The following is a 22024-nucleotide window of genomic DNA, read 5'->3' on the forward strand; positions in this document are numbered from 1 at the left end:
ATCTTTAAGTCTGACCACAGTTTTTCTATTGGATTGAGGTCTGGGCTTTGACTAGGCCATTCCAACACATTTACATGTTTCCCCTTAAACCACTCAAGTGTTGCTTTAGCAGTGTGTTTGGGGTCATTGTCCTGCTGGAAGGTGAACCTCCATCCTAGCCTCAAATCACACACAGAGTGCTACAGGTTTTGCTTAAGAATATCCCTGTATTTAGCACCATCCATCTTTCCCTCAACTCTGACCAGTTTCCCAGTCCCGACTGCTGAAAGACATCCCCACAGCATGATGCTGCTACCACCATGTTTCACAGTGGGGATGGTGTTCTTTGGGTGATGTGATGTGTTGGGTTTGCGCCAGACATAGAGTTTTCTTTGATGGCCAAAAAGTTCAATTTTAGTCTCATCAGACCAGAGCACCTTCCTCCATACATTTTGGGAGTCTCCCACATGTCTTTTCACAAAGTCAGAACGTGCCATTTTGTTTTGTTGCTGAAAGTAATGTCTTTCTTCTGGCCACTCTGCCATAAAGCCCAACTCTATGGAGCGTACGGCTTATTGTGGTCCTATGTACAGATACTCCAGTCTCTGCTGTGGAACTCTGCAGCTCCTCCAGGGTTCCCTTAGGTCTCTGTGCTGCCTCTCTGATTAATGCCCTCCTTGCCCGGTCGGTGAGTTTTGGTGTGCGCCCGTCTCTTGGCAGGTTTGCCGTTGTGCCATGTTCTTTCCATTTGGTTATGATAGATTTGATGGTGCTCCTAGGGATCATCGAATATTTGGATTTTTTTTATAACCTAACCCTGACTTGTACTTCTCAACAACATTGTCCCTTGTCCCCAACATTGGAGAGTTCCTTGGTCTTCATGGCAGTGTTTGGTTAGTGGAGCCTCTTGCTTAGGTGTTGCAGCCTCTGGGGCCTTTCAAAAAGGTGTGTCTATGTAATGACAGATCATGTGACACTTAGATTGCACACAGGTGGACATCATTTCACTAATTATGTGACTTCTGAAGGTAATTGGTTGCACCAGAGCTTTTTATGGGCTTCATAACAAAGGGGGGTGAATACATACGCACATGCCAATTATCAGTTTTTTATTTCTGAAAAATAGTTTTATGTATATATTTTTCTAATTTTACTTCACCAACTTAGACTCTTGTGTTCTGATCACATATAATTCAGATTAAAAAAAAAAACATTGAACTAAAGGCTGTAATGTAACAAAATAGGTAAAAAGCCAAGGGGGGTGAATACTTTTTCAAGGCACTGTACATATTATTTCTGGGTGGAGTGGACCTTAAAAAAAAAAAAAAAAAAAAACAGACGGGAGAAGGGTACCTCCTCGGAATGGTTGTGGCTGGTGATCTCACTCACTTTGTGGAATAATGTCATTTAATATTACATTAGAGGTGCAGGAAGTCAATGGGTAACAAAACGCTCAGCACTCCATCAGTGACTGAATATCAATTTTGGGTGGACACCGTCCCTTCAGCTCATGGCTGCATTCCCCTTCAGAATGTCGGTACATACCGGGGATATGTTTATCTGTAGACTCCTCAGTCCCCCCATGGATCACAGTCACCCCCTGCTGGATGTGTTGTGTAATACAATATGATGAAGGTATTTGTGTGCGCTTCCTATCAAGCTTACTAATGCTGGAGTCACTCATGGTCCATGACTGTTCTTCTCCCAGTGTCATTTAAAACTTTATACGGCTGTGACCTCATTATGAGCAAACTAAAGTCCTGGGCCACAGAGCTGACACTCGCGATGAGAAATTGGCAGAACGGGGTTGACCTGGCTAGAGTTACTTTTTGTTGTTGCAAAGACTGACAATTATAAGAGCAAATATTTTTCTTCCTTTGTTCCTCCCACCTCATCAACATAATAATGAAATTACAATATAAAACCTTTTCCATTCTCATTCCATACCTTATATTTGTCCTCACCGGGACTTCTCTATGCACAGCAGGCAGATCATGGCCTGGTGGGAGGGGCCGGCAGGGTGCTGTACATAGATTTCATGCAAATATTACAGCACCCAGCCTCAGTCCTGACACAAGCAGTGGGAGGAGTTATGCAAATATTATAATGCCTTGGTGGGAGGGTGTCAGTCTCATACCTCCCAACTTTTTGAGATGGGAGTGAGGGACACCTATCAGCAAAAGTATGCAGGCATAGGACACACCCCTTACCACGCCCCCTTAAAGGAGAATTGTACAAAAAAAAACAAGATTGGTTAAACACACAAGTGCTTTTTTTTACCACTACTATTCCTTTATATTGGTATTTGGAATTTACAAATGCAGCAATTTAGAATTTGGATGAAATGTTTAGCACTGGGAAACACTTTTTGAAAGAGAAAAGTGCATTTTATATGCAACTATATGGATAAGACCAAAATGAGGGACAAATGAGGAGGAAAGAGGGACATTGCTCCAAATCAGGTACAGTTGGGAGCTATGGTCAGTCTGGAGGAGTGAAAGTTCCTACACAGGCTGTACTTCCATGCACATCGCCCTAGATCAGTGTTTCTCAACTTCAGTCCTCAAGGCGCCCCAACAGGTCATGTTTTCAGGATTTCCCTCAGATGAAATAGCTGTGGTAATTACTAAGGCAGTGAAACTGATCACATCACCTGTGCAAAATAATGGAAAGCCTGAAAACATGACCTGTTGGGGCGCCTTGAGGACTGGAGTTGAGAAACACTGCCCTAGATAACACCCACATGTGATGCTGAGCCTCCATAATTGAAATCCAATGAAAGGGGCGGGCCAGGGACAGTCAGGCTGGGGAGGAAAGAGCTAGATGATGCTGTACTTCCTCCAGCCAGAAAATGAGGTGGGCTCCATCTCAGTTCCTGAAGCTTCCAATGTATACTGTGAGCAGCTCACAGTGTGCAGTGAAATCAGAGTAAGCCATTTCAGTCCAGGAGAGGAGCCGGTACAACTGTGCAAGACTGAAGGGAAGGCCGGAGGTCAGGGACATTGACATGTTAAAGCTTCTATGGGATTTCAGTGAGTTCTCCCCCACTCAGCTCTGATGCCCCCTATCTGTGTCTTGCAGGAGAAGACCTACCTGTGTATTGCAGCCTCGGACAGCAGCAGCCAGAACCTGTAAGTAGTCATTCTCTCTACACTATACATAAATGAGGCGAATCCAGAACTGTAGCTCCACACTATGATATTCAAGTCCAGATACATGTTTATAAAGCCGATAGGTTTCAGGGGCTGTGACTCCGCCCCCCTCATCAGGACTTAACGCGGACCTTCAGTCATTTTTTCAAATTTCCAGCTATTAAATCATCTAGTAAATCCCTTATACAACCCACTTCCTGTTTCTTGTCTGGAAATTAGCCTAGGCTTATGACATCATGCACAACTCTCTCTATCTCACTCTTGTGAGAGTTTGCCAGGAAGGGAGGGGGAATGAGTCATAAGAGGGCCAATGAGAGCTGCAGAGCTGGAGGTGTGCCTCTGTGTAAATCCAGGAAGTGGACAGGCAGCAGCTTCAGCTGCCCACAGTTAAAATGGCTGCAGCCAGACTCAGTGGAGGGAGATTTCTGCAGCATATTTGCATACCTCCCAACATTTTGAGATGGGAATGAGGGACACCTACTGGCAAATGTTTGTAGCCATAGGACACGCCCCCTGCCACACCCCCTCTAAGGAGAATTAACCCAAAAAAAAGGTTAATTAAATCCACAAGTGCTTTATTTATCACTACTATTCCTTTATATTGGCTTTTAAAATGTACAAATGCAGAAATTGGAGAAAAGGTTTAGCACTGGGGAACATTTTTTGAAAGATAAAAAGTGCATTTTCTATACAACTATATAGATCAGAGCAAAATGAGGGACAAATGAGGAGGAATGAGGGACAGAGGGACATTGCTCCAAATCAGGGACAGTCCCTCCAAATCAGGGACAGTTGGGAGCTATGTATTTGGCAAGTACAGAATCACAGTATATATAAAATAATATGCAAAGTGTTTGGAGGGAAGCTTCAGAATGGCAAAGATGTTTTTATTACAAATTATGTGAGCAGACTGCAGTCCCTCTTTAAATGCAAAACAAATAAATATAACAAAATCAAATACAATAAAACAAAAAAAAAAAAATAATAATATACATCATTCTAGCACATGATTCCGAAAGCTAGAAAGCAAGGTTCCAGGGTAAAGATAGTCAGCCAGCAGGACTGGCTTCCAATCATGTGACCACTGTCGCAGTGGTCACTTGATCGCCGATCCTTCCCGCCCCCCCCCCCAGGCATTCCAAAACTATTTTAAAGGGATGCCAAAGCAGGTGAGAAGGGGTTAAAATAACAGTAATGAAAGTCGGCTTTTGAGCTGAACGCACCTGGTTCGGTTTGAGGCGGGCTCAGGCGAACTTTACCCACTTGCCTAGCGGGCACTTTCACCCCCTTCCTGCCCAGGCCAATATTCAGCTTTCAGCGCTGTCATACTTTGAATGACAATTGCGTGGTCACACCATGCTGTACCCAAATCACATTCCTTTAACACAAATAGAGCTTTCTTTTGGTGCTATTTAATCATCACTGTTTTTTTTTTTTTTTTTTTTTTTTTTTGCGTAACAAACGAAAAAAGACTGAAAATGTTGAAAAAAAAGAAAAAACATTTTTCATAGTTTGTTATAAAATTTTGCAAACAGGTCATTTCTCTCCTTCACTGATGTGCACTGATGAGGCGGCACTAATGGCCATATATAGGTGGCACTGATGAGGCAGCACTGGTGAGCACTGATGAGGCTGCACTGATGGTCACTAATGAGGCGGCACTGATGGCCATATATAGGTGGCACTGATGAGGCAGCACTGGTGAGCACTGATGAGGCTGCACTGATGGTCACTAATGAGGCGGCACTGATGGCCATAGATAGGTGGCACTGATGAGGCAGCACTGGTGAGCACTGATGAGGCTGCACTGATGGTCACTAATGAGGCGGCACTGATGGCCATAGATAGGTGGCACTGATGAGGCAGCACTGGTGAGCACTGATGAGGCTGCACTGATGGTCACTAATGAGGCGGCACTGATGTGCTCTGATAGGTGGCACTGGTGGGCACTGATGAGGCAGCACTGGTAGGCACTGATGAGGCTGCACTGATGGTCACTAATGAGGCGGCACTGATGGGCTCTGATAGGTGGCACTGGTGGGCACTGATGAGGCAGCACTGGTGGGCACTGATAGGCGGCACCGATGGGCTGTGATAGGTGGCACTGAAGGGCATTGATAGGCGGAACTGATAGGTGACACTGGTGAGGAGGCACTGATTGGCAGCACTGATGAGCACTGATTGGTGGCACTGATTTGCAGCCCTGGTGGGCACTGTTGGGACTGCACTGATAATCAGTGCCGATGTCCCTTTAACACAAGCCAGTTATCAACTCTCTTCTTCTCTCCTCATGCTGTCAGCGTGAGGAAAGAAAAGCCAATAACCAGCTTGTGTTTACATCCGTGATCAGCTGTCATTGGACACAGCTGATCACATGGTAAAGGGCCGCTGTGATTGGCCCTTTACCCTGACCTGTGATCAGCTGAGTCCGGGCAGCGCGATCATGGGAGGACGGCAATAGACGCCCTCCCGGCAAAGTAAGTTGTCACTGTAGCCGTCATTCGGTTATAGTGAGGGTGGGAAGGGGTTAATGAAGTTTGAATGCTGAATCCGATACCTACTGAAGTCAATGGGAGCAGTGATTTTAGTAATGCTTAAAGTGAAACATAAAAAAATGCAAAATTCCTTTGTACAACCTACTGCAGCAACACTGACATTTACAAGGAGAATGGCCATTTAAATTCTCGGCCAATGAGAGCTCCCGGCTGTTCCCTTCTGTTTGTAAAAAAAGTAACCGGGAGTTCCCTTCATCTATACCAGACCAGAAAGGTGTGAAGTTCCCTCTACAAATACACACCAGACTCTTGGGTGACAGACTTGTGATTCAGACCACCAAACTCCACCGGTGACTTATGCCCCGTACATACGGTCAGAATTTCCGACAGAAGTCCAATGGGAGCTTTTCATCGTATATTCTGATCGTGTGTAGGCCCCATCGGAATTTTTACATTGAAAATTGAGACGGACTTAGATAGAGAACATGTTCTATATTTTTCCAATGGAACAAATTCCTATCGGGAAAACCGCTCGTCTGTATGCTGTTCCGACGGACCAAAAATGACGCAAGCTGTGAAGCAAGTAGGAGACGTTGTACGTGTTGTCCCGTTGTACATGTTGTACGTCACAACGTTCTGGACGGTCAGAATTTGGTGTGACCGTGTGTAGGCAAGACAGCTTGAGCGGAATTCCGTCGGAAAAACCTTCAGAGTTTATTCCGACGGCAAAACCGGTCGTGTGTACAGGGCATTAGAGACCAATTTTGGGTGGATTGACTTCCAGCCAAATTCATGATTCTGAATTTAAAAAAGGAATAAAAAAACAAACTTTTGTCATAAGACTGCATCATTTTCTTTTCTCTTTATACTGTTTTTCAGAAGTGAGAAATCCTGTAATTTACAAGGGGGGATCCTAAAAATAACAGAAATATAAAGATTATCTGTAAATGTCCAGATGTATACATCAGACCTAAAAGAGGAACTACTGTGGGATATAGAGGGACAGAGGGACTTGGGTGGAAAAGAGGGACAAAGAGACTTGGGTACAGAAGAGGGACCGTTGGGGGGGTTGGGTAAAGAAGGATAGAGAGACTTGGATACAGAAGAGGGACCATTGTGGAGTAAAGAGGGACTGAGGGAGTTAGAAGCAGAACCAGGACCACTGTGGGGTAAAGAGGGACAGAGAGACTTGGGTACAGAAGAGGGACCATTGGGGGGGGGGGGGGGGTAAAGAAGGATAGAGAGACTTGGATACAGAAGAGGGACCATTGTGGAGTAAAGAGGGACTGAGGGAGTTAGAAGCAGAACCAGGACCACTGTGGGGTAAAGAGGGACAGAGAGACTTGGGTGCAGAAGAGGAACCATTGTGGGGGAAAAAGGGACAGAGGGTGCGGAAGAGGGACCATTGCGGGATAAAGAGGGACAGAGGGACTTAGATGCAGAAAAGGGACCATTGTGGTGTAAAGAGGGACAGAGAGACTTGGGTACTGAAGAGGGACAATTTCGGTGTTAAGAGGGACAGAGGGAATTGGATGCAGAACTGGAACAGAGAGACATGGGTGCAGAAGAGGGACCATTGTGGTATAAAGAGGGACAGAGAAACTTGGGTGGAGAAGAGGAACCATTGTGGGGTAAAAAGGGACAGAGGTATTTGGGTGCAAAAGAGGGACCATTGTGGGGTAAAGAAGAGACAGGGAGACTTGGGTGCAGAACAGGGACCACTGTGGGATGAGGATTGACACAGGGGTGTAGAGGATGAACTGGTGTGGGGTAACGAGGGACAGGGGCACTTGGGGGGAAAGGGGGACCATTGTACCATGAAGAGGGACTTGCTTGCAGAAGGTTGTAAAGAGGGACAGAAGGGCAGAGGAAGGACTGTTGTATGGTACGTAAGGACAGAGGGACTTGGGTACACAACCGGGACAGACGGGCAGAAGAGGGACCACTGTATGGTAAAGAGGGGCAGAAAAGGCACCATTGTAGTGATTGTAAGGGACTGATGTCTTTACAACTGTGGCAATCCTGCCAAGTTTCGTTTCTGTCCCCTGTGTGGGTAGTTGGTGACGTGTCACGTGGAAAGGCTGTGGCTGGGTGACCGTTAAGCTCTGAGGCTGCGACATTTTCAGGGGAACTCAGAGCATCTGTGTCAGTTCTTCACCCAAAATACCGGCACCATTTCCTGCTATTTATAGCCCAGAGAGCTGCACTGTGTTCATTTCACCACCGGGGGGAATTGTGAACAGTATGAAGATGAGAAAATCATTAAACTATAAATTCCCCCAAAAATTATTGTATGTCATTTCAGAGTTCTCTGTACAGCACTGTAGCATATGTCAGAGCTATATAACTGTATAATAATAGCGTGTGACTGCATAGCTCCCAACTGTCCCTGATTTCGAGGGACTGTCCCTGATTTGGAGCAATGTTCCACAGTCCCTCATTTCTCCTCATTTGTCCCTCATTTTGCTCTGATCTATATAGTTGTATATAAAATGCACTTTTTATCTTTCAAAAAGTGTTTCCCAGTGCTAAACCTTTTATCTGATTTCTAAATTGCTGCATTTGTAAATTCCAGAAGCCAATATAAAGGAATAGTAGTGGTAAAAAAAAGCACTTGTGGGTTTACCAATCTTGTTTTTTGTTCAATTCTCCTTTAAGGGGGCGTGGCAAGGGGTGTGTCCTATGCCTGCATACTTTTGCTGATAGGTGTCCCTCATTCCGATCTCAAAAAGTTGGGAGGTATGTGACTGTGGGGTGTGGGGGTGGGGGGAACGACAACATTAGAGTGTAAGCTCCTCTGGTGCAGAGCCTGTTGTGACTGGCTCAGTGTTCTCTGTACAGCACTGTGGTATATGTCAGAGCTATATAAATATATAGTGAAGTAAAGTGGGTGCAGTTTGTCAAAGTAAAAAGGCAGAACTTCTCCTGATAAATGATATCTGGGTTAGGTATAATTCTGAGTTTTGCTGTCATGGCCGCCGTCTCGCCGTTGTGCGCTCTGTCTGTATGTCCTATGTGTGAAGTCGTGTTCCTTCTCACATTCACATGTTTTTTCACACGTCTCGTTGTCTCTTTGCATTGGTTCGGTTTGTGGTAATGTACTATAATAACATTTTCACACTTTAATGGGGGATTCAGGCTACATTTATAAAGTCTTTAAAACCTGACTCCAGCCAAAACTGTGCTTACAGTTCTGGATAAAATAGTGAAGGATTGGAACCTCTGTTAAGTTGACATTACTCTGTTCCCCTGTTGGGAAATTTTCACTAACTTCCTGTCACGGTGACACCAGGAAGTGAATTGTGGGGAGAGTTTGTCACTTGGACAGGAAGTCACTGGCAGGAAAATCCATTAGCGCACACGTGTATACCTCCCAACGTCCTGAGATGTGAAAGAGAGACACAGGTGTGAAGGCAAAGGACACACCCCTTGCCACGCCCCCAGTTAGGTAGACCATAAAGAATGAGTATGTAGAAAATATCCTTTTAAAGTCCTTTTACCACGAATCCTCCTTCATGCTGGGTGTTCAAAACAACAAATGTAAGAATTTAGAGAATGGATGAAAGATTTGGTAGTCAGTTGATACATTGTATAACTAGGGCTATACCTGTAGGAAAGGAGTCTACAAACTACGGCCCAATTTTATGTGACCTTCTGATGTAAGAAGGGACTCTGATGGGGAATCACATGTAAGGGGGGCTCTGATGTAAAAGGGACTTTGATAGGGACTCTAATGTAAGGGGTTTCGGATGTATGGGGGACTTTTATTAAGGAGAGGCGGACTTTGATAAGGACTATGATGTAAGGAGGACTTTTATGTAAAGGGGAATCTTATGCAAGGGGGACTTTGATAGAGACTCTGTTGTAAAGGGACTCTAATGAGGACTCTGATGTAAGGAAGACTCTGATGTCAGAGGGACTTCAATAGGGACTCTGTTGTAAGGGGGTCACCGATCTAAGGGGGAATTTGATAGGGACTCTGGTGTAAGTGGGAATCCTATGTAAGGGGGACTTTAATAGGGATTTTTATGTAAGTGCGATTTCTATGTAAGGGGGACTTTAATAGGGACTCTGATGTAAAGGAGCTCTAATGGAGACACTTATGTAAGGGAGGACTCTGATGTAAGGGGGAATCTGATGTAAAGGAGACTTTGATAGGGACTTTTATTAAGGAGACTCTTATGGGAATCCTATGTAAGGGGGGACTTTGTTGGGGACTCTGATGTAAGGGGACTTGGATGTAATGGGGAATCCTATGTAAAGTGGACTCTGATGGGGGACTCTGTTGTAAGGGGGCTTTGATGGGGACACCGATATAAGTAGGAATTTGATAGGGACTTTTATTAAAGAGACTCTTATGTAAGGGGGGATCCTTTGTAAGGGGGTCTTTATTTGGAACTCTTATGTAAAGGGGCTCTAATGTAGACAGTTATGTAAGGGGGGACTCTGATGTAAGGGAGAATCTGATGTAAAGGGGACTTTGATAGGGACTGTGATGTAAGGGGGGTCTCTGCTGTAAGGGAGAATTGGATAGGGACTTTTATTAAGGAGACTCTTATGTAAGGGGGTATCCTATGTAAGGGGGACTTTGTTAGGGACTAAGATGTAATGGGGAATCCTATGTAAGGGGGGACTCTGATAGGGGCTCTGGTGTAAGGGGAACTCTGATGTAAGGGAGACTTTGATAGAGACTCTGATCTATAGGGGCTTTAATGGGGACTCTTATGTAAGGGAGGGCTGTGATGTAAGGGAGACTCTGATGTAAGGGGGACTTTGATAGGGACTCTGATGTAAGGGGGGCTCTGATGGGGGACTCTGTTGTAAGGGGGCTTTGATGGGGATCTGATGTAAAGAGGTCACTGATGTAAGGAGGAATTTGATAGGGACTTTTATTAAGGAGACTCTTATGTAAGGGGGGGTCCTTTGTAAGGGGGTCTTTAATAGGAACTCTTATGTAAAGGGGCTCTAATGTAGACAGTTATGTAAGGGAGGACTCTGATGTAAGGGAGGACTCTGATGTAAGGGGGGCTGAATGAATGAATGAATGAATGAATGATTTGTAAAGCGCTGCAAATGCGAACTGAATCGCCTCAAGGTGATGTAAGGGGGGCTCTGATGTAAAGGAGACTTTGATAGGGACTGTGATGTAAGGGTGGTCTCTGCTGTAAGGGAGAATTTGATAGGGACTTTTATTAAGGAGACTCTTTTATGTAAGGGGGTATCCTATGTAGGGGGGACTTTGTTAGGGACTCAGATGTAATGGGGAATCCTATGTAAGGGGGGACTCTGATAGGGGCTCTGGTGTAAGGGGAACTCTGATGTAAGGGAGACTTTGATAGAGACTCTGATCTATAGGGGCTTTAATGGGGACTCTTATGTAATGGAGGGCTGTGATGTAAGGGAGACTCTGATGTAAGGGGGACTTTGATAGGGACTCCGATGTAAGGGGGACTCTGATGGGGGACTCTGTTGTAAGGTGGCTTTGATGGGGGACTCTGATGTAAGGAGGTCACCGATGTAAGGAGGAATTTGATAGGGACTTTTATTAAAGAGACTTTTATGTAAGGGGGGATCCTTTGTAAGGGGGTTTTTAATAGGAACTCTTACGTAAAGGGGCTCTAATGTAGACAGTTATGTAAGGGAGGACTCTGATGTAAGGGGGGCTCTGATGGAGACTCTGAAGTAGGTGGAACTCTAATGGGCTCATTTTTTGAATGGAATGGTTTGCTTTGTTTTGTGGATTGGTTTTAGTTGTCCTCACTCCTATCATATTATTACAGAAGTACTCCAAGTTAAACGTATTCAAACATTGAAATGTGATTTGTTCATTTATAAAAATGTTATTTTCAGCCTGTGAATATTTGTATAATATACAGGGTGGTCCTCATACTGAACAGTCTGGTCCGGGGTGTAATAGGGACAACTGAGGAGGACGGAGGGATTAGAGCTGAAATGAGGGACAGTAGGGAGCTGCGCTCCCCATGTACTAATAGCACTCCTCCTCCGAAGTCACACATTCCCTCCAATTCTTTCATTGTCACAATGACATTATTACTACAATGTAACACTGCGTTCCCCGTGGTTGGGGGTCTTTGTGACTCCATGCAGCTAAATCCTAGGGGTCCACTACTTAACTACAATGTATCAATCAGCTGACTTTCCCCTGCTGATCCCTATTGGTGCAATGAGTTTGAAAAGGAAAATCAATTTCTACATTGTTTCAATCTTCTCTATAACTCTGGGGGGTTTTCCTGACATGACAAGTTCCGTTCTATCCAGCAGGGCTGCGGATTGGGTCGGCTCTGGCCGGTAACGTGGTCTCGGCCCCCCGTGTCCTCTTCTGTGAACCGAGTGCCAGTTCTGTGAAGGCTCACTTCCTCCCTTCTCCCTCGAATCAACTGGCCGGGGAATCTCAAACCACTTCCTTTCTCCGAAATACCCCAATCAGCACCATCATGTGCGGGGTACATTGTTTACCAATTACTATTATCCAATGACCACATCACTCCCGACCTCAGATCTTTTATATCTGGAGTCTTATCAGGTCACACAAATCACATCACAAGACAAAAATCGACACATATTGTATCTATATAAATATATATATATATATATATATATATATATATATATATATATATATATATATATATATATATATATATATATATATATATATATATTTATTATTATTATACAGGTTTTATATAGCGCCAACAGTTTGCGCAGCGCTTTACAACATATGAGATATATATATAAAAAAATCCACTTGCCCTCCAGAAGATTTACCCCCTTTCCTGACCAGGCCATTTATTTTCTGACCAGGCCATTTTTTTTCTGACCAGGCCATTTTTTTTCTGACCAGGCCATTTTTTTTCCCTGACCAGGCCATTTTTTTTCTGACCAGGCCATTTTTTTTTTACTGACCAGGCCATTTTTTTTCTGACCAGGCCATTTTTTTTCTGACCAGGCCATTTTTTTTCTGACCAGGCCATTTTTTTCCCTGACCAGGCCATTTTTTTTCCCTGACCAGGCCATTTTTTTTCTGACCAGGCCATTTTTTTTCTGACCAGGCCATTTTTTGCGATACGGCATTGCGTTACTTTAACTAACAATTGTGCAGTCGTGCAACGCCGTACTCAAATAAAATTGAAGTATTTTTTTTCCCCACAAATAGAGCTTTCTTTTGGTTGTATTTGATCACCTCTGCGGTTTTTATTTTTTGCGCTATAAACAAAATAAAGACAGAGAGTTTTGAAAAAATAAAAATAACTATTTTTTACTGCTATAAAACACATCCAATAAAAAAAATGAAAAAAATCTAAATTCTTCATCAATTTAGGACAATATGTATTCTACTTCATATTTTTGGTAAAAAAAAATCCCAATAAGTGTATATTGTACTGTGGCAATGTGGCTGGTTCACGGGAAACGCTGTCATTGTACGTCGGCTCGTACACAGCGATTTGTAGGCGCTTGCGCTCACCAGCCAGCGGGGTGGGGCCAATCAGTGGGTGGGGCGGACTCAATGTCTGCCGGCCACCCGCGATTGTTCCCCTCAGTGACAGAACGGGGATCTGCCTGTGTAAACAAAGTCTGGCTCCCTGCAGGTGAAGCGGCGCCCCTAGTAGACCGGCCACTTCTGATCTATATAGATTTATATAAAATGTACTTTTTATCTTTAAAAAAGTGTTTCCCAGTGCTAAACCTTTCATCCAATTTCTAAATTGCTGCATTTGTAAATTTCAAGAGCCAATATAAAGGAATAGTAGTGTTAAAAAACAAAAATGTGGGTTTAAGAAATCATTTTTTTTTTTTGTATAAGCCTCTTTTAAGGGGGCGTGGCAGGGGGTGTGTCCTATGCCTACAAACTTTTGCTAATAGCTGTCCCTCGATAAGGGTCTGGTATCGATTTTGGAGGGGGGGGGGGGGGCCACGCCATTTTTTTTTATATTTTGGTGTGCGGTTCCTCTTAAAAACCATACCAGATCCAGAGGGCCTGGTAAAGATTGGGGGGGACCCCCACGCTGTTTTTTTAAAACATTTTTGTATTGCCGGCAATGGTATTGTATTTCTGGCAATTTAAATGTCATTTTTGTTCTCTTTATAAATGTCAGTTTTGCTGCAGCAGGTTCTATACATAGTACAGAATGTGGCCCCCCGGCACTATATTTAAAGTAATTTTTCATTTTTATTATGATGTTTTAAATTATCTTGTTTAAACTTTTTTTTTTGCATTAATACATGCCCCCAGGACAGTACCCGGACCCCCATACCCTTTTTCTGGCCAATAACTTGCATATACTGTATGCCTTTAAAATGGGGACTTTTGATTTTTCAAGTTCGGGTCCCATAGACTTCAATAGGGTTTGGATCCAAACTTTTACGACGTTCGAGAGCCCTGGTACTACTCTACCTGCGGGTTTGGTGCGGGTAAGCTGCGCTTTTCCATAGAGTTCTATTATGTCCCGCAGTTTTGATGCGCTTTCAGAAAGCGCAGCAAACCTGTAGGTACACAGCGCTACACCCGCAGTGCATCCAAACCGCACCATATTTGTGTGAAAGTGGCCTTAAACCTGTAAATGCTGCACCAATGCACTGCACACAAGTTAGACACACCCCCATTCGCTTTAATGGGTGGCACTTGGCAGCGGTACTGCTCTCCGAAAGCGACAGGTGGGGGGATACATTTTGCAGCAGATATGAAGCAAAGCATCGTGACCATGGCATATATACACTCCCATCTGCTGCCTTTGCAGCTTAAAGGGGGCAGTTGAGGGGTGTTAAAAACATGAGCCTTAAAGTGTTACTAAACCCTGGACCCTGCATTCAGTATATCTGATCTCCCACAGTACACAGAACATGGAAATGTAATTATTTTAGTAAATATAAACTGCTAAATACCTTTTCTCATCAGCAGTATATAGCAGTCTTGTGACTTCTATCAATGTCTGGTTAAAGCTTGTAGGAGGAGATTTCATTCTCCCCTGACTGTCCTATGAGGCTGCAGGACCCCTGAGCCTCTGCCTGGATAGTGCTGATTGGCCCTGTGCTGATCACATGCACTCTCCCAAGAAAAAAAAAAAACCTACACACCAAACTGAGCATGTGCAGGGTGACTCCAAAGACTCTGTCTTATCAAGAGATGGATTGGGGACAGTGGAAGAAGGGGAGGATCAGAGAAGACAGGATCAAACAGCCTTTTTACACAATGCAGAGGATTAACCCCTTAGGTTCCACAGTGAGTATAACAAGCATGCTTTACTGCATATACAGGCTGATTTTACTGTTGTGGGTTTAGTAACACTTTAAGACGATGCACCTGCATTGCAGCCGCAACGCATGGCACTGCACGACAGGATCATGTGCGATTTTAGTCATGTTAAGGTGCATAAGAATGAATGGGCTGTCTGATGGGCCAAAATACAGCTCTCTGCTGCAGTGTGTTGCGGTAACAGCAGACACATCGGACAATTTTGACACATTTTTGGGACTATTGTCATTTATACAGCGATCAGTGCTATAAAAATGCACTAATTACTGTGTAATTGACACTGGCAGTGAAGGGATTAACACTAGGGGGCGATCAAGGGGTTAAGTGTGTTCCCTGCTACGTGTTCTAACTGAACAGGGGATGGGACTTGCTAGGGGAAGAGCTAGATCGGTGTTCATACTTTGTATGAACACACGATCAGTCTCTTCTCCCCTCAGAGAACCAGAGATCCCGGTTCTCGCCGTGTCACGAGCGATCGCGGGAGCCCGGCGGTTGGGGGCAAGCAGCAGGCGCGAGCCCCTAGTGGCCACATAAAGAAGCGACGTAACATGACGGCGATTCTCGCAGCCGAGCCATGTTGCCGCAGTACAACTGCGGCGGCTGGTCGGCAAGCGGTTAAAACGCACATTAGCAAAGTAAATGGACCCTTAGGAAAGCACTGTCACTTTGAAAGTGCGGGATATCAGTCTGGGCCCCGCCCCTCCCCAGGCAGGGAACACTCCCACTGCATCATGGGAGCTGAGTTCGTTCCTTCCCGGGTCAGACCTGGCATGCCGAGCAAGAGAATCGGCCACACCCAGGAATCAAAATGAGATTCACACATATTGTTCATATATACGAGCATTACGGTAAATATCGTATCTAAGAATAGCTTATGTTATACTATTTATAGAACATTTTTTTATAATGGGGGGTTTTTGCGTTTTATTTTATAATAAATGGGCGTCGCAGGGTTTCCAGTCCATCGGTAATTGCACTTTTGTGTCACCCGAGAGTCTTTCCAGAAAGGCCTTCGCCCTCGAGGACGCCATTGATGGGGAGTTTGTCACTGTCAGCCGCTCTGCCAGGAAGTGGCTTTCTCACCTAAGGCACACCTCTGCTTTAAGGGGACCTTTTCATGTTCTTTAAGGACAGGAAATTGACAATATCTGAATACCAGACCAGCTGCTCGACTTATTTTTCATGTTTATAAGCAACAAAAACATAATATGATAATTGCATGAGCAGGGAAGAGAACCATTGTTATGTATTCATCATTGGATAAGTTGTATAGAATTGTTTTTGTTTTTGTGGCAGTGTGTGTGTTGCTAAAACAAAAAACTTAAAGGTTAACTCCATTCAAAATTCATATTTCAGTTTTGTGTGGGCACTGGTGGGTTGAATCATCTACTAGATGCTTATATTCCTTGGAGACCCCAGTAATGAGTTTTCTCTGCAGTAGTTTGTGTCTCTGCCCCTCCCACAAAAGTGAGATTTCCCATAGTAGTTTGTGTCTGCCCCTCTTACAAAGGTGAGATTTCCCCATAGTAGTTGTGTCTCTGCCCCTCCCACAATTATGAGATTTCCGTGCAGTAGTTTGTGTCTCTGCCCCTCCCACAATGGTGATATTTCCTGCAGTAGTTTGTGTCTCTGCCCCTCCCGCAATGATGAGATTTCCCTGCAGTAGTTTGTGTCTCTGCCCCTCCCACAATGGTGAGATTTCCCTGCAGTAGTTTGTATCTCTGCCCCTCCTACAATGATGAGATTTCCCTGCAGTAGTTTGTTTCTCTGCCCCTCCCACAATGGTGATATTTCCCTGCATTAGTTTGTGTCTCTGCCCCTCCCACAATGGTGAGATTTCCCTGCATTAGTTTGTGTCTCTGCCCCTCCCACAATGATGAGATTTCCCTGCAGTAGTTTGTGTCTCTGCCCCTCCCACAATAGTGAGATTTCCCATAGTAGTTTGTGTCTGCCCCTCCCACAATGGTGAGATTTCCCCATAGTAATTGTGTCTCTGCCCCTCCCACAATGGTGATATTTCCCTGCAGTAGTTTGTGTCTCTGCCCCTCCCACAATGGTGATATTTCCTGCAGTAGTTTGTGTCTCTGCCCCTCCCACAATGATGAGATTTCCCTGCAGTAGTTTGTGTCTCTGCCCCTCCCACAATGATGAGATTTCCCTGCAGTAGTTTGTGTCTCTGCCCCTCCCACAATGATGAGATTTCCTTGCAGTAGTTTGTGTCTCTGCCCCTCCCACAATGATGAGATTTCCCTGCAGTAGTTTGTGTCTCTGCCCCTCCCACAATGATGAGATTTCCCTGCAGTAGTTTGTATCTCTGCCCCTCCCACAATAGTGAGATTTCCCATAGTAGTTTGTGTCTGCCCCTCCCACAATGGTGAGATTTCCCCATAGTAGTTGTGTCTCTGCCCCTCCCACAATGGTGATATTTCCTGCAGTAGTTTGTGTCTCTGCCCCTCCCACAATGATGAGATTTCCCTGCAGTAGTTTGTGTCTCTGCCCCTCCCACAATGGTGAGATTTCCCTGCATTAGTTTGTGTCTCTGCCCCTCCCTCAATGATGAGATTTCCCTGCAGTAGTTTGTATCTCTGCCCCTCCCACAATAGTGAGATTTCCCATAGTAGTTGTGTCTCTGCCCCTCCCACAATAGTGAGATTTCCCATAGTAGTTGTGTCTCTGCCCCTCCCACAATGGTGAGATTTCCCTGCAGTAGTTTGTGTCTCTGCCCCTCCCTCAATGATGAGATTTCCTGCAGTAGTTTGTGTCTCTGCCCCTCCCACATCACCATGATAAAGTGGGGGAGGGTATCACCATCATTTGGCATTATAATGGCTGCAGCAGAACTGAACCATCGCCAGGGAGTCAAATCTAAGACCAATCTCATGTCTGAAGAGACACAAATCCAACATGGCAGAAAAAACTGTTGCTTCCTTCCTGGGGGGTCACAATTGTTCTTTCAATCCATGAAATCTGTTTGGGCATCTAAAATTGAACGATGATTCGCAGTCCATCCAATTCATCTTCGGTCGGTTTCCTTCGCTCTTCCAATTGCTTTTGATTGTGTCAGCATTTGAAAACCGATTGAAATCGGCTGAAAATTGCTGTGTGTATGACCAGCCAATGTGCCCTCGTGAAGACAGGATCTGCATGAAGTCGGTGTGCAGGGATCCCCATCAGACACACCTGGGGGAAGGACTCACCGTCTGCACCGTTCAGCCTCATCTTCTGGCTGACTTCCTGTCCCCGGCCGAGCCTCTCCACCGCAACCAATCGCTTGTCATGCTCGCCACATCCTGCACCCCGGCAAATGTCAGACTGCAGCTCCCAATACAGCTAAAAAAACCAGACCCAACGGGGATCCCCGAGTGCCGCAGTAGTAAGAAATCACGTGATCTGCTCTTTTATCGTGTCAGAAAATCGTCATGGATGGAGCTGACGGAGACGATGATGCAGAAAACAATATGCAGCGCGCTCGCAGTTTAAGGTCACATCCTATAGGAAAAAAAAAACAGCAGAAAAAAAAAGTTGTTTTTGCCCGTTCACGCGTTTGGTGTTAATGCTTTCTATTGGGCGGAATATTCATTTATTTTGGCCATCAGAATGTATTAACGAGCGAACGCGCATAAACACGCCTAGCGTAAATGTGCATTTGTGCGTTTTGTTCAGCCCAAATGCTCCTCTTTAGAATGCAAAAGTGATTTTTTTTCTGCCTCTAGGTCTCGGTTCACACTGGTGCTGATTCCAGTGCGGACCTTAAAAAAAAGGGTCCTGCGCCATTTTGGTGCGAATGCGATGCGATTTCAGCCAAACAGTTTATATGGCTGAATTCGCATTGCACAGACATCGCATGTGATCTGCAAAGCAATGCGGTGCAAATCGCATGCGATATCTGTGATCACACAAGTGTGAACCCGGCCTGAACGCCCCCGCCACTAAACTCCTGTAAATGTCTGGACACAGATAGGGGGACGTTTAGAGTCAGAGGAAAAAAGTCAAACGTTCGTAAAACTGTCATTTTTTAGTTCAAGTGTGCATGAGGCCTAAAGTGGTTCTAAGGCAGGGGTAGTGATTTCAAATTCATGGAGGTCCGATTAGTAAAATTTTCTTCCAGCAGAGGTCCAAATCGCATTTTTTGTGCAATGACTCCGATTCTGTACATCACAACCCAGATGTGCAGGCATGACAGCCATTCATTTGATAGGGCTGCTGTGCCTGCGTTTTCTCCTAGGAAAAGGTCCTGGCACGTTTTTAAAAATGCAGCCGCATGGAAACTGCATGGTGCGTTTGTACCATGCAATTTCCATGTGCAAGAAACCGCACCTTGTATTTCAGTACGTTTAAGAGTCAATGGTACCACTGCCCCTTTCGCTTCCCCCGCACAGCACTGCCCCCTTTACATCACCTCCCCCCTACACAGCACTGTCCCCTTCACATATCACCCCAAAGCACCGCCCCCTTCATATATCACCCCCAATGCACCGCCCCCTTCGTATATTGCCCCAAAGCACCGCCCCCTTCATATATCACCCCCAAAGCACCGCCCCCTTCCTATATTGCCCCAAAGCACCGCCCCCTTCATATATCACCCCCAAAGCACCGCCCCCTTCGTATATCATCCCCAAAGCACCGCCCCCTTCATATATCACCCCCAAAGCACCACCCCCTTCATATATCATCCCCAAAGCACCGCCCCCTTCATATATCACCCCCAAAGCACCGCCCCCTTCATATATCACCCCCAAAGCACCGCCCCCTTCATATATCACCCCCAAAGCATCGCCTCCTTAACATATCACCCCCAAAGCACCACCCCCTTCATATATCACCCCCAAAGCACCGCCCCCTTCGTATATCACCCCCAAAGCACCACCCCCTTCATATATCACCCCCAAAGCACCGCCCCCTTCGTATATCACCCCCAAAGCATCGCCTCCTTAACATATCACCCCCAAAGCACCACCCCCTTCATATATCACCCCCAAAGCACCGCCCCCTTCGTATATCACCCCCAAAGCACCACCCCTTCATATATCACCCCCAAAGCACCACCCCCTTCATACATCACCCCCAAAGCATCGCCTCCTTCATACATCACCCCCAAAGCATCGCCTCCTTCATATATCACCCCCAAAGCATCGCCTCCTTCATATATCACCCCCAAAGCACTGTCCCCTTTATATATTACCCCAAAAGCATCACCCCCTTCATGTATCACCTCCAAAGCTCTGTCCGCTTCACATATCACCCCCAAAGAATCTAGAATTACTGGCCGGGGTCCTGTGATATGGGGCAGATGATAGTGGAGGAGTCCCATGATTCAGGGCAGTTATTGGTGGAGGTCATGTGATATGGGGCAGATGATAGTGGAGGAGTCACATGATTTAGGGCAGTTACTGTCCGGGGTCATGTGATATGGTGCAGACAGTCTTGTTGTCTTAAGCAGCAGTCACTGTCACATTTATTGGAGGAATGATTTTTGGGCAAAATTTGAAGCTGTCAGCAAACCAGAGACTCAGCTGACGGCAACTTCCTGAAATTCGGAGAGAGAATGGCCTCATACAAATAATACCAATGTCTGAGGTTACGTGACTTATAGACCAGAATCTATCCATGTCTCCGATAGTAAGAAGGAGCGCAGCACAGCCGCCATGAGGGTCCCTTATCCTCCTGCAGGAAAGTTATAGCTTATTCCTTTTCTAAAAAATGAAAGTAAAATCTGTGAAATGTAGAATAAAATGTCAGACACAGATCAGCTCCCTGCTGCAGCCCCTCACCTTGTGACTTGCTACAAAGTTACCATGTACAGTCTGATCACTGGGGGAGGGGAGACTGAGGAAATGCTTAATCCTGCCCACAGCAGACTGATGACATCATCTCAGCCTAGACAAAGTCACTGAGTGTGTGAAGTGTGTAAGATAGAGCAGACTGCAGGGAACAAGAACAAATGATATAGAGAAAGAAATCCATATAATAATGATATAATAATATATTGACATATTGATGATATTTATCCAGTCAAATGAAGAAAAATAAGCACATTTTGGGGATTGTCAGTTGTAATTTTATGAGTGTCCTCATTGATGACAAACCAGATATCTCATGTCATGTAACCAGACAGACTTTCCAATCATTTCTCTAATCATCTCTCTCTTATTCTGTTTTCTTTGGTAGAATTCAACATTTTAAAAAATGCATCAAATTCATCCATGAGTGTCGCCTGCATGGAGGAGGATGCCTGGTACACTGGTCAGTATCCACCCCAAGCTGGTCATTCATAGCGGAGAGGAGCTCTATAAATGTATAATAATAATAGTGTGTGACTGTGGGGGGACATTAGAGTGTAAGCTCCTCTGGTGCAGAGACTGATGTGACTGGCTCAGTGTTCTCTGTACAGCACTGCGGTATATGTCAGAGCTCTATAAATGTATAATAATAATAGTGTGTGACTGTGGGGGGACATTAGAGTGTAAGCTCCTCTGGTGCAGAGACTGATGTGACTGGCTCAGTGTTCTCTGTACAGCACTGCGGTATATGTCAGAGCTCTATAAATGTATAATAATAATAGTGTGTGACTGTGGAGGGACATTAGAGTGTAAGCTCCTCTGGTGCAGAGACTGATGTGACTGGCTCAGTGTTCTCTGTACAGCACTGCGGTATATGTCAGAGCTATATAAATGTATAATAATAATATTGTGTGACTGTGTATGTGTGTGTGTAGGGGGGGGGGGGGGGGGGGGAATTAGAGTGTACATTTTTTGTTTATTAAAAATCATACAAACATACAACATAATAAAAACATATTTACATATATACATGTAGCACCCTGATGTTTAGGCAAGGTTGCTATCAAATGTATCTGCCAAGTGATAATTGCCTTGGCCAATTGATAGGAGGTCAATTGATTCCACCCTAATTCTGGAATTGCTGCACTTGTCTCTTCTGTCACTAGATGGCCGGGTATCTGGTGGCATTAGATAAGACAAAGGCATTGCAAGGACAGATTAGGAATGAATGGGGTGTCTCAGCCAATGGGCAGGGATTTTCCTGGGTCCCTTGGCCTGCTGGGAGAGCCTATTTATTTGGGTGGAGTCAGGTGATCGGGGTTCTGTGCCACCTGGACGGCTGTC

General features: G+C 45.0%; 1 protein-coding gene across 1 annotated transcript in view; it reads left to right on the forward strand.

Annotated features, from left to right (window-relative positions):
• LOC141111778 (dual specificity protein phosphatase 22-A-like) overlaps positions 1 to 22024 on the forward strand; it is a 69982-nt gene that overhangs the window by 20393 nt on the left and 27565 nt on the right. The window contains exons 5-6 of the mRNA XM_073603915.1: positions 3061 to 3110; positions 21069 to 21143. Of these exons, the coding sequence (XP_073460016.1) occupies positions 3061 to 3110; positions 21069 to 21143 (125 nt within the window). The remainder of the gene's footprint in view (positions 1 to 3060; positions 3111 to 21068; positions 21144 to 22024) is intronic.

This window comes from Aquarana catesbeiana, linkage group LG11 (assembly GCF_042186555.1).
Source record: "Aquarana catesbeiana isolate 2022-GZ linkage group LG11, ASM4218655v1, whole genome shotgun sequence".
NCBI lineage: Eukaryota > Metazoa > Chordata > Amphibia > Anura > Ranidae > Aquarana > Aquarana catesbeiana.